The sequence below is a fragment of the Lytechinus pictus genome, chromosome 7 (assembly GCF_037042905.1).
Source record: "Lytechinus pictus isolate F3 Inbred chromosome 7, Lp3.0, whole genome shotgun sequence".
Classification (NCBI taxonomy): Eukaryota; Metazoa; Echinodermata; class Echinoidea; order Temnopleuroida; family Toxopneustidae; genus Lytechinus; species Lytechinus pictus.
Window position 1 is genome coordinate 30729668 of NC_087251.1, and position 13276 is coordinate 30742943.

General features: G+C 35.8%; 1 protein-coding gene across 14 annotated transcripts; it reads right to left on the reverse strand.

Moving 5' to 3' along the window:
- Positions 1-101: 101 nt before the first annotated feature.
- On the reverse strand, positions 102-13029 carry LOC129264577 (zinc finger protein ubi-d4 B-like). Of its 14 annotated transcripts, none has more exons than XM_064102462.1 (9): positions 12876-13029; positions 10145-10437; positions 8624-8847; positions 7929-7995; positions 6473-6604; positions 4014-4154; positions 2991-3103; positions 1853-1934; positions 102-987 (listed from the first exon to the last, which is right to left on the reverse strand). In XM_064102462.1, exons 1-9 carry the CDS (start codon positions 13010-13012, stop codon positions 956-958), a joined length of 1221 nt encoding a protein of 406 aa, XP_063958532.1. In that variant the 5' UTR covers positions 13013-13029; the 3' UTR covers positions 102-955. The 14 variants fall into 14 exon arrangements, with proteins under 14 accessions (XP_063958532.1, XP_063958530.1, XP_063958524.1 ...); XM_064102460.1 differs by having other exon boundaries at positions 7881-7995; positions 12876-13001; XM_064102454.1 differs by having other exon boundaries at positions 6395-6604; positions 7881-7995; positions 12876-13001.
- Positions 13030-13276: the final 247 nt, after the last annotated feature.

The following is a 13276-nucleotide window of genomic DNA, read 5'->3' on the forward strand; positions in this document are numbered from 1 at the left end:
ACTTTTCTGTTGTGTTCATCCAAATCGATATCCTTTGAATGTAATATTTGGGGAAATAAACATAACTGTAGACATATAAAAGAGAGAAAAAGGTAGATCAATGACTATTTAAGGATTTTATTAAAAACAAATGTTATTTAATTAGGCTTTCACATTGAAACTATTCTGACATTTCACACCTAAACTTTTACCACAATGTGTGAAAGAACAATCTACATGAATACTACTACAAGTATATCTACTTCTATTGATACGAGACACTACAATACATTACATAGATATGTCTCCTTCAAGGGTAACATACTGCATGCACATTGGGGAAAGGGGGGGGGGGGGGGTTGTTGACACTTTTGGCAAATGTACAATATTATTTAAATCTATGTACAGAATGCATTATTTTGAGTTGTTTTGTACATATATGTTCTGCATTGAAAATATGCAATAAAGTTTTCCAAATGTACATGGTCTTTATATGAAAGGGTGGTGGTGACATATACAAGAGATATTGAACCTATTTTTATCCCATTATTTTTTATATATTATTTGCTCAATAAACCTATCAAATATCAAACATCTATCTCTCATCTAATAGGTATAACCAAGCTATTAACATGATCTCCATCATGCTTATAAGAATCATGCTACACATTCAACGATCATTTTAAAAAATAACTGTCTTCAATTCTCTTTAAAAATCTCTTGAAGTTACAGCACACCTATTTCCTGGGGCAATTGTCACTTCAATTTTTCATGTAATAAAGCTACATTATCTTGAAAATTGAGAATTTCACCAAGGAGAGTTCGCATACATCCTCACATTCACCGTTTGGCAATAACTTGACCATATTACATAAATAGGCAATTCAGAGCATTTGATGTTTGGAATATGATATCATATCCACATATCTTATTCTTTAGCAGTATAATGATAAATGCAGCGGGCATGTACTCCTCCTCACACCTTGCACAGGTCACATATCCAGCTTCCTGTATAAAGTAAAACAGTAGTGAATGGCATGAATGAAATGCACAAAAAATATCCAAACGAAAAAAAAAATAGTTCCTGTTCCGTAAAGTCAATAAAGTAAGAGTGAATTTTTATCTATATTTCTCAGTGAAACATCCCTGAAAAAATTCAGAATTGATAATGTGAGGTATGTTACTAGAGGGAGTAGTCTTCAAATACATACCAATAAACTAAAGTCATCTGAATAACTAAGAGGAGAGGTACATGTACCCTCATATGTATTACAATATACTAATGTGTGTTACATAGCAACAAAAACCTTCAATATGTATCATTTGTAATTAATCAGACCAATGTGCAGAGTGCAAATGATGAGAAACAAATTATGCATGACTAGTACTCATTCTGCAGAACAGATACATCTTGAACAGATTATTCATTTTATATTTGTTATTATATTTCTTTCAAATACGTTTTTTATCTGAAAGTTTAAGTTTTAAAAACTTGATTTTCACTCGAAATCTTTCTTTTTTCCTTCTCATTGGGGTTTTTATTTTTTTTATTACTTTTTTTTACCTCTTCTCATCCCTCATCTTCTTTTTTCCCCTTTCCTTCTGAGTTGGCTGATCATAAATAAATACTCATTACACATTATGTTATTAATATGATCTTCTTTCTTCCTACTGAGCATTATGAAAATCAAAATGAGCATTATGAAAATCAAACTTATCATTCCATATGTATTTAATATTTCTCTCTTCTTGCCTAATGTTCTGTCATTTTTTTTTCTTACTCAAGTCTATTGTATAATGAATGAACCGTGATGGTGTATATAAGAACATACCCATTGATTTTTTTTTTAATAACTTAAAATGTTCTTCCTACCTTCAGGTGGTGCCTGCATGGGTGGATTGAGACAATACATGTGGTATCCCCTATCACAGTCATCGCAGAACAACAGTTGGTCCTAGTAAATAACAAACCATACACAGTCTCCGTTGATATACTCATCAATTACATAGCAATCTGTATACTATATTAGAATCTAGGAAATTTTTCATGAAGCATTTTTCAGTGATTTTCACTGACAACTTTTTTTCATGAAACAATTGATGCAATTGGTAATTTCAGGTTACATTTTGACATTTTGTTTTTTAGTTTGCCTGATTTTTGCATTTTCACTGAATGATTTGCTCTCAGCCAATCAGAGGCAAGGATTTCAGTAGCTTATAACAATAATCAGTGAAAACCACCACCTATTTGTTTCATGAAATACTCCCCTGATGCTGTTTAAGTCAATCAATCTTACAAGAACTTGCAAGTTCCATAGAAAATCTTTGTGTTGATATCACAATGTTGCAACATTGGCAAATGGCGGATAATATCAAATGGTATAAAATATGAACAACAGCGTGGAGAGGGAAATGACTGTCACATTTAAGAATGAAACAATGTGTGCAAATCATCTCTTCATAAATGCATGCAACAATTGATTAAACAGCGAGAGACTTTGTGTTGACCTGTAGGCATTGGTGTTAGATCGATATTCATTTCAGCATAGCGCCAAACTTGAAATGATGCTGGACTTGAGACAAATCTCCCTTAGTTCTTGAGCGGTCAATAATTTGATTTTCTTAAACTCAGTGTTTTTGGAGCTACGGAAAGCAATCTTTATTGTGCTTCCAACACCAACACTGAACTTGAAAACACCTAATGCTCTCATGAGTCATGAATGAGATTGATATCATCAAATATCTGAAATGGATATGATCGATGCTCTGCAATGACAATGCTTCTCATTTCATCAGATATTTTTGAGAGATGATAGAGTGAAGCAGCTGAAAAGTAGAGTATAGCCTAATGGATCGCTATAATTCTTTCAACAAATAAAATAATATAATTACAATAGCATGATGTAATACTTGTAAAAAAAATAATGAATGAATGAAACAAATTTTTATTCCTAGCAAAGTCGAGAAATTTCTTTATTTGACTACTATAGAGGGCAGCACACAGAACTTACATCATTGTCTGAAGTGCCACAGAGTCCGCATGACTTGCACTCGATGCACTGCCAACGGTAACCTTTGACCTTCTGTATCATGGTATCAGTGAACTGGAGACAGGTTGGATGGCCTGCATGAGTCAAATGGAAATACATAGAATGGCTCGCCACTTAACGCTCTACAAACAAATTACAGTGCTTTTGTTATGGAGCTGAAGCCTGAAGCCTTTCAAAAGAAACATTGCGAAACAGGTAAATTTGCACAGAAATCTGTTCAACTTTGGGAAAATTTTGACTAAGGAGTAGACTGGTAATTAACACATCTTCTGGATAATTTCGACTAAGAAATTGCTTCGACTAAGGCAAATATTTGACTTATGGAAGGTCGACTTAAGCAAGTTCGCTTGAATCTTATTGGAGTTATAAAATATGAAAGTATGGCTTACTACTGATAATTATTAATTTATAAGCTGATCAATCATATGAGAAGAGATCTAGGTGTTAACCCTGCCCCCCCCTCTTCTCTCAAGATAGTAACATAGTAAAATTACACCTCTGTTTGAAAATTTTCAGTAAATGTTCAAGTTGTACATGTTTGGTATTCTTAGCATCATGTAAGAAATTCAGTGGATTGTGAATACATTTAATGATGAATACCATTTACTTGCTATTATGATGTAATAGCTCTCCACTCAAACACCCCACTGGTTAAATGAAATACCACCATGAGGATAGATAAATAATAATGATAATAATAATACATAGAGCATGGACATTTATTTTCAGTGGAGATATGAACAAAATGTGAAATGTACAATGAGATGAAATATCGTGGTGGCAGCTTAACTTTGATGAAATTTCAATTTTCATGAATTTATTTTATTGTATTACTCAAATTGAAACTGAATGTGACCTCCATACAGTATTCATCACCTACCAACAATATTCATTTCCGAATGGATTTCCATCTGTATGCTCTCAACTTTGAAACTGATATTATATTTCAGTCCCACTGCTTTTAATCTGTGTTAGGTGTCTCACCTGATCTACCACAGTCTGAACACGATATGAGATCTTCCGGCATCCTCGTCTTCTTGTTCTCGGTGGCATCGCCGAGGCAGAAGTCACAGTAATTATTGGTTTCTGGTTGACCTCCTTTACTTGACTTGGGAGCTTCACCTACTGAGTGATAAAAACAAAACAAAAAATGTGTGAATACAAAAGACTTTTATTGGGCATAACCTGTGCATGTTGAGTAAAAAGCAAAATGAATCACTGTTTAACCCTTAAAAGACTGGGGGGCTGATTCAGCCCCCATCGGCATTTTTTGCGATAAATCCGCCCCGAAACTTTTTTTGACTGCGTCACTCGCTGACTTTTTACTTTCAAGTCTTGTGCAAATTTTGAGACCAAAATTGTGACCTCCGGGTATGCGGCTCCTAAATTATACAACATTTCGCAAGTGCATGCCGACCCAAAATTGCTCAAAAATGTGAATTTGTGTACAGATCCAATGCAAATAGTGTTTTCAGTCAAAATTCATAAATGTATCATTATTTTTCCTTTTACTGATTGATATCAATTAATTTCATCTTGTTTATGGTCAAAATAAAGTCCCTGACAAATTTCCATTGAAAAAACAATAAAAAACAAAAAGTTGAAAAACAAAGAAATTTAGAAAACAAAATCATACGAAAATAAATGTGACGTTGAAATTTTTTTACAGTACATTTGATTAGATTCCTAAAAAGAGTCTGTGAACCAAAAATTAGCATTTTAGGGGCATTATTTAGTTAATTAGAGCAAACTTTTGATTTTACGCATTAATTAGCATAATTAAATAGCAATGAGCTTTTGCAGAGAATTTGATCTTATAGTTTTGCAGATTTAAGCCACGGGTAACGGGGCTGAATCAGCCCCCCCCCTTCCCATTCTTCTTAGGCATCAACATAGCCCAGTTTATTTAGGGTTAAACCTATCCTTTTCCCCATCATTTCAGTCAGCATTTCCTTCTCACAGAAGTTTACCGACTCCTGACGCCACAACATCACTTCTTTCTTCCACTTTGTTCTGTTTTGTGCATCCTCCATGTTCAGATCAACCTTACAGCTCACCATCCTCACCATAACCTTTCATGTAATCTCCACCTGATACAACTGAGTCTGATTGGAGGTATATCAATGTTGCAGTAGGTTCTTCAATGCCAATGCATATGTAACACATGAATTCTGTTGATATGTAGTAAAAGCTACCTATAAAATATCTATATGCCTGGATAAACTGCATTCTTGATGTAAATGGTGCCCATCTATTAATGTGTAAAAGGTATGCTGTATTAAATAGAAGTTCGCGTTTAACTAAAATCAAAAGAAGCATGATTTGATGTTTCATAGCAAATAGTTTTTATAACCTGTTGACTACCAAAGTCTATAATGCCTTAGGTTTTGTACAGGGAACACTTGGTTCCAATAGGCAATGGATTTACCACTTCAGATCATACAAGTTACAGACTTTATTTGGAAGAGGAGATGATTACACTGATATAGTATATCATAATTCCTTCACCTATGAACAATACATTGTTCCTGAGAAAACTGCAAAATTTAATTAATGAGAAACTTTAATCATAAATGCATTGCCGTTGGAAGGGGAATGCTATTGAAACAAAATGACATTGTGACATCTTTGAATTAAACTTTCATACTATAGGCCTACATGTATGTACATATTTAAGGAGGGGGAGGGGTGAGGGGGCATGCAGTAACAGGTTCATGTCATGGGGAAAATCTGCACCTACTAAGACATGCCTTCTAGTATTAAAGATATCCATCTTTAATGGACCACAACAGCCAAAATAAAAAATTCATTCATCCAAAAGTCTTGTATATACTTTTTTCTTTTCTGTTGAGCACCCTAAATTTCTGTACACTCCCTAATCAAGAGTTGTTTTGTTTCAGAAATGAGCAATGCATACTCCCATCCCTTCTGCATCAAAAGATACCGAGTACAGTGAATGATTTCAAGTTCAGTGTTGGTACTGGTGTTATTCTATCACTTGTTTTGGTTTGTGCTGATGTGAAAATTGGCTCAACACCATAAGGGTAAACACTAAACTTAAAATTACCCACTGTAGTTTAATATGACACTATCTCATAGAAGCATGCATCAGACTTGAATGGATCTATTCATTTCATTCTTTTTTTTGCCAATGCAAGGGATCAACCACAGGGAAAAAGGAAAGGAGACAAACACAGAGCCTCCTTTCTTTCATTCCAGTTCCTGGCATCATCAGACTCAATAAATATCTTATTACCATTACAAAATGCCAGGGGGTCAACCACTTCAGGGAAAGGGAGGGGGTGTACAAACAAAACAAGCCCCCTCCCAGTTCCATTCACGTGCCCTGCTTAGCTGTGACTTACGACTGTCTTCGCTTGCGCTTGTCACAGCAGACACAGAGGCAGCTTCTAGATCCATAGTGTTCTTGACTGGATGCTTACGTGGGTCAGTCACTGGTTCCAGGGGCGACGGCTGGGACTCCGGCTCCTCCATGCTGGTGTCCAGGTCTCCTTGGTGGGTGTGTTGGGTGTGGTAGTTCAAACCCTGCCGGTTCTTGTACCGTTTCTTGCAGACTGTTTTACGAGAGCAAACAGAAACAAAAGTGGGTATCACCATGTTTTGTCTTCAAACAGCATTGTAAGATCATGGGTCTCATAACTATTGCTACATGCACTCCACCCTCTAAAGCTACTCCCTACAGCTACTCTACATCCCACAAATACTGCTAAACCACTTCCTACAACTGTTTGCTACTCAACATCCTACAACTAATACTACGTCACTTCTGAGCTAATCACACAGCAAAGCATCACAGCAAACCATTCCATATACAGACCTGCCAACCTCTGGGAATGAAAAATTGTATTCTGTGATAAAAAAAACTGTATTTTTCCCCAAAAAGTGTATTTCATAATGAAATGCGTGACGCACTTGCTCATCGCGGCGCACAAGCTCAAGCTGCATGCAAGCTAAAATGTGCACTGCTCTTGCAGATGAAAAAAAAAAGCATTGAAACATGTGTATATCTCACCCTGGTTTTAACAAAATGATTGAAAAAAAAACAAGTTACCTGAAATTACATTGATCTAATAACCGTATTTGTGTAAGTTTTATGAAATAGAGATGATTTTTCCCAATAAATTATGATTTTGTAAAATAAAAAATAAAAAAATAAAAATATATATATATTTTTTTTTTAATACAAAATTGTATTTTTTAAAGAAAAAACGTACTGTCGTATTTTGGTTGCAAAAAAACATACTAAATATGCCAAAAATGTACTGGTTGGCAGGTCTGCATATAAACAATACAAAGAATATTTGAATGATTGGTACTTCAAATATTTCCATTTAATGCATTCACTGACATACAGATGGGGTGCCCTGACAACAGATGACCCCAAACTTTTATTCAAATTTGGATTATTTCTAAATTTCATACCTGTAAAGGCCAATAATATATTGGCAGATGCCTTATGTCTCTGAGCAGGTGCTTTGCTCCCTCATTACAAAATAATTTAGAATAACCAACATACTTTTAAAGACAACATATTGTCAGTTATTCTTCCATCCTATTTCAATTAATTTTATTGATAATGAAATTGCAGATATTTTTAATGTGCCTACATGCCCCCCCATCAAACCAAAAAAGTTTTTGCTAATTATGTCACTGAATGCATTACCATATTTAGTGTAAAAGCTCCAATTTACATAGCATTTTCGATACAACAAATGAAGAAATTGAGACAAGCTTTTATACAATCCTTCACTTTAAATGCTCGACTGACTTGTAAAGCTTACAACAGGTATGTTGGTTACATGTTGAAGACCTGGAGCTATACACTTTTACCTTTACATGCATAAGGTCTATCTTCAGCAGTTAGTAGTGGCATCTCACCATCTCCTCCTCCTCCTCCACCACCTCCCCCTCCTCGCGATCGTCGTCCTCCTCCCGTACCACGCCCCTGTAGCAAAGGGAAAAATACCAGACTGATTTATCCTACTCGAAAATGAAAACAAACTGCTTGAATACTATTACTGGTCAAATCTAGTAAAAATATTGCATTATTTTTTTATCAAAATAAGTCAACGTTTTTACTTGATTCAAAGTTTAAAGTCTGGTTTACGTTACCCTTTTTCATAAAAATCCATTAATTGCAACGTACACATATGAAAAAAAAAAGTCAAATACAATAACAAATACCAAAAGAATTAAGTATAACCATGATTCTAGGGTAGACTAGCAACTAAATTTGCCCATTTTCATGGTGTTTGTATTCCTAATCTATACAAAAATAAATGTACACAAAATGATATCTTGTAAAAAAAGATTATTTTTTATAGCAACAATTAATATTCATAGTAGAACCAAAAATGGTAAAAGACAGAAAATGAAAAGAGATAATTTAAAGAGAGTACATAAAAAGGGCATGTTGCAGAAAGAGATACATTGTAAATACAATTCTGAAATAGCAAACACATTTCAAAATTGCGTGCTACTATTAGTTAAAGCTCATGTAGCATTTGATTTAAGGAACTGCGTTCAATTCAAATTCTTTCAGAAATGGGACCCTGGACTCCAACACATCCTACCTTCTTCTGCTTCTTTTTACGAGACGACACCTCGTAGTCCTCGTCGCTCTCTGAGCCCGGTCTGTCAATCTCACCAGCATCAGGGTATACATCATCAGCTTCAAGGTGTCTCAGGATATCCTCTGATTCTTGATGGACTGGGTGGATGGTGATGCCTCCGTATTGTGTCGGGTCATGCTCGGGGTTGATGGCCGTCTCTACCGGGACCTCACCTGAAAAATCACCTGTTTCACAAACTCAATATTTACTTTCACATCTCTCATATAAAATATATCAGATACACACATTAAATACAAAACAACTATAAGATCTATCAATAAATTAATAACAAGTTTATAATGTTGATTTCACATGGTCATGGAGCAGTCAATGCAAGTTTTGAGTTATGAGAGGAATAAATGCCAGGTTTTTTCAAAATTCATAACAATCATAGATAAAATGTGTTTGTCATCATCAGCTTCCTCATCTGCATACTTATTGTTGTGTATATAACATTAAATTGCAATTGAGTAAGTAGGGACAGTGATTTTCCGTGATTGCGGATAACGGACAGAATTCACGGAATCAGCCTTTTGAAACGGAAAGTGGCTTTTCAAACGGAAAATCACGGAAAACATGTTTTTTCTCAAAATGCACAAAATAGCAACAGAAATTAATCCCAAATCCTCAACAAAATACGAATATCACTGAAAAAAACACGATCTCACTTTGCTACAACAATCATGACAATCATGACAATCAACACATCATAACTACACTCAAGCCCTCCATCACTCGATCGTATCTAAATTAATTTACACTCACGTCCGCATATAAGGCAGAATACGGCCGTGTGTTGCTGCCCTCTGCGTTCGGTCACAATATCATGATTATACGGTGATTCAACAAATCCAAAATGGCGGATAGGCGAAAGTCGTCGATTGCTCAAAACGATGTCCGAAAAGTCCCCAAATCAGCGATAAAATCTCATTTAACCATAAAATGCTAATATGAAAGGTGAGGATGTATTCATGTTGATTATGTTTCTCTAAATAGTTTTTGAGCTCGAATCTCTTCGATTAAAATGGATTTTAAAGCGATGTTAGTACATTGGTAGATGCAAATTTTGACCAGCGTTAGCATTTTGACATCGCTACTCATTGCGTATTGGTTTTCTATGTAAACAGAATTGTCACTCTTTCATGTACACAAAGTCTATGGGGAAACGGAATTTCCGTTTTCAGACATGCGGAAACGGAATTTGAGATTTTCTGAAATGGAAAAGGCAATTTTTAGAAACGGAAAATCACTGTCCCTAAGTAAGGTCTAAAATGTCATAAATTTTAAAATTTTACATATTTTGATTTTTGAAGTATTTAGTGTTAGGCTTTCATGATATTTCTCTTTTCATTCAAATCATGTTGTGTAAGAGGTGGGCGAGGTCTTAAACAAAAAACCGAAACAGCTCTGTTGCCTTTGAATCAGTTTACAAAATAAAGTGATTAGGATCACCAAGCGATACACATTTTTAGTCCTGCTTACCAAGGTCTGCCCCTAAGGCTTCAGCAAGAATTTTGTTCTCTGCAATTTCTACTGGGACAGGCTGGTGATTCTTGCGCTTCTTCCTCCATCTCCTGGAAGGGTAGGTGTACAGTTGGCCCCGTTCCTGACCCTGGGCTCTATGACGCTTCTGGAACCACAAGAAGCAGTTATTCTGGGCTACACCAGTCTGAGAGTCAAGAAACGGAAGTCTCATCTTCCGTTCTGACATCATCCGAGAATTGAAATTAGAAGCATTTTCCAAGGCTTCCTTGTAGAACTGCTCAACATCTGTCCTGAAATCACAAGAAAAATAATAATATATTTGATTAAAAACGTTAATTGCAACTTTCCTGTATTTTCCCTCCCTTTTTCCTTCCTCTCATTCTTCGGGCAAAATGTCTCTTTGCTTGTCAAATTTTCAAACATTGCTACTGAGTGAATGAGAAATGCATCTGTAGGACCATTGTCGAAAGATAAAGGTTATACTTTTCTGTTTACAAAATGCGAAACAGGATCTCCAACCAAGAGCTCAATGATGACTACATCATTCACAATCCTCACAGAACTCTACTCTTAAACTTTGTGATATTGACTTCATCATTGATGTGGTGCAGAAATTCTGACTTGTCATAATCATCGTTCAGGTAACAAAACTTCATTTCTTCCACATAGGAGACATCTGGGGAGCATTTCATAAAAGGACTTGTCAGACATTTTATGTGAGGAGTCGCATTTTATCCAACAGTATCCATAGTAACATCACTTCTCGGACTCGGACAATGAAAACCCGGGAAAGATATCAGATCTGAGTTGTGCCTATATATAGTGAGTGATAATTAGTGAGTGATTGTATTACCGACCGGCCTTGTATTACCGAACGCGCGCATCATACGCATCAGAAAATAATTTCATACGCTCGAAATTTTGCAACATCCTTCCAAAGAGAACTTGAATAGAAAGATGATGAAAAATGGTAAAAAACACATTTTCAAAGTCTTAATATTCTAAAAATAATAAAATATGGTCAAAATAGCTCATCAGTGATTTTGTTGTTTTCTCAACTTTTCCCATAGAAAACACACGTTCGGCAATACGATACCTTTTTCAAGTGACCAAAACATTTCACATGCGAAGAGGGGTCCGATAGGAAGCTAATATCGTAAAAAGGAAAAACGATTTCGGCAACATTTTTACATATTTATATTTTGTAGGTAATTGTGTATTTATGTTGAAAGTTTGGTGAATTTCATGAGAATAATGTGTTTGATATGATTGAATTCATGAAAAGTGTTCGGTAATACGATCCACTACCATACTGTAGATCTACCTGCGGCTGTGATGATTATGAAATTGAAAATAAAGCTTGTGCTTGCTTGGCGCTACCACAAAAATCATATTTTTACAAGTCAGCTGGTGCGAAAATGCCATGATTTAGCACCCTCAACTGGCTTCATGCCATTCATGCTTCAAAATCATCAAACAGAGCTTTAAGTTTAGACTTAAAAAATTGCTACAAATGCCTCAGCTTTTAGTCTTTTTGGGGGGTGGCATATTAATGCAGAATTTAAATTGAATAATAAAAAATAAAATACACAGTAACAGTAGAGCCTACAATTGTAGAGGCGCATGGCCATTATATGGAAGACTCTCCAATATGGGAGACAATCACCAAATCTCCCATATTATTTGGAGACTTGCTTTGCAAAAGAACAAAAGAAACACCAACAAAAGCATATTAAATTTTTTCCACCAAAAATTTTATCTCACTGAGGTCAGAACTTGAACTAAGAAGCCCATTTGTTTGTGTGTGGATGACAACAAATATCCTTATCAAAACAAAAGTAGACGATTATAAAACTAAAGGGGTAATTTTTCATGACAATTGACATGTCATGAGGAATCTGCTCATCACATTTTTATTGCAATATTGGCCGCCAAGCTAACTGAGTAACGTTAGTCGTTAATCCTTTTTGCAGCAGATGTAAACAAAGGAATGTGGTCTCCCAAACTGGAGACTGTCTCTGAAATTGGATACCCAAATTCTTTACAAAAGTCTCTGTCATTGGAGATACATGTAGGCCCCTGGCCCTAGTCTCTTTCAATCATGGGAGACAGTCTCCCACATTGCCATTGGCCGTGCGCCTCTAACTTGTTACTCATACTGCGCCTCTCTCTCTCGCTTCCTTTCTTCATTCAGTCCCACAAACTGAAAAGCATGTCGTAGAGTCGAGGTTTTTGTCTTGACTCGAGCATTTTTTAACATAACAAAGTTAGATTTCTTCTTCTTCTTCAAGCTACACTGCCTCCTTCAATCCTGAAGATTCTTGCAGTATTGTAGTACCGGGGACCGGCAGGTGCAATACACCGGGTGAACACCCTACTCTTTGACGAATAGTGTATTGGTTTTAACGTGCATAGGTTGTGACTCTCCTATACACGGGACCAACATTTGCGTCCTTTCCGATGGACGGAGTGTTTTTCCAACTGCATTCACACCCGCACTGAACACAGCGGTGAGGCACGTTAACACACAACGCTAGCATCAGTTTTTTTGTTAGACGTCTTCCGGCATGCTGCGGGACTCGAACCCACGCACGTTGAGATCTACGATCTTTTCCGGAACAGGCGCTCTAACCGACTGAGCTACACTGCCTCCTTTAGCGAAGTAAATCGAGGTCTATCACGAAATGTACAATATTATGTTGTTGAATATTCTTCATTTGTTACTTACCCTGATTTCTGTGACCCTATGTACACGGGATTCGATTGCACTGACATTTTAAAATCTGGATGGAGAAAAACTTGCACAGACTGACAAAGAAAAATATATAATTTCCGACGAAAACTTTGGTTTTTTAATAGCGCCATCTAGAGAGCTTTGCATTAAAGGGGAAGTTCACCCTGAAGAAAGGTTTGTTGTAAAAAAAAAAAGCAGAAAAAATAATAAATAAATATTGGTGAAGGTTTGAGGAAAATCCCTTAAGGATTAAGAAAGTTATTAGAATTTAATTTTGGATTTTTGACATCATAAACGAGCAGCGGCCCCATATGTTATGTACTAGTAATATAAAATTCTAATAACTTTTTCATTCTTTGATGGATTTTTCTCAAACCTTCTGCAATATTTCTGAA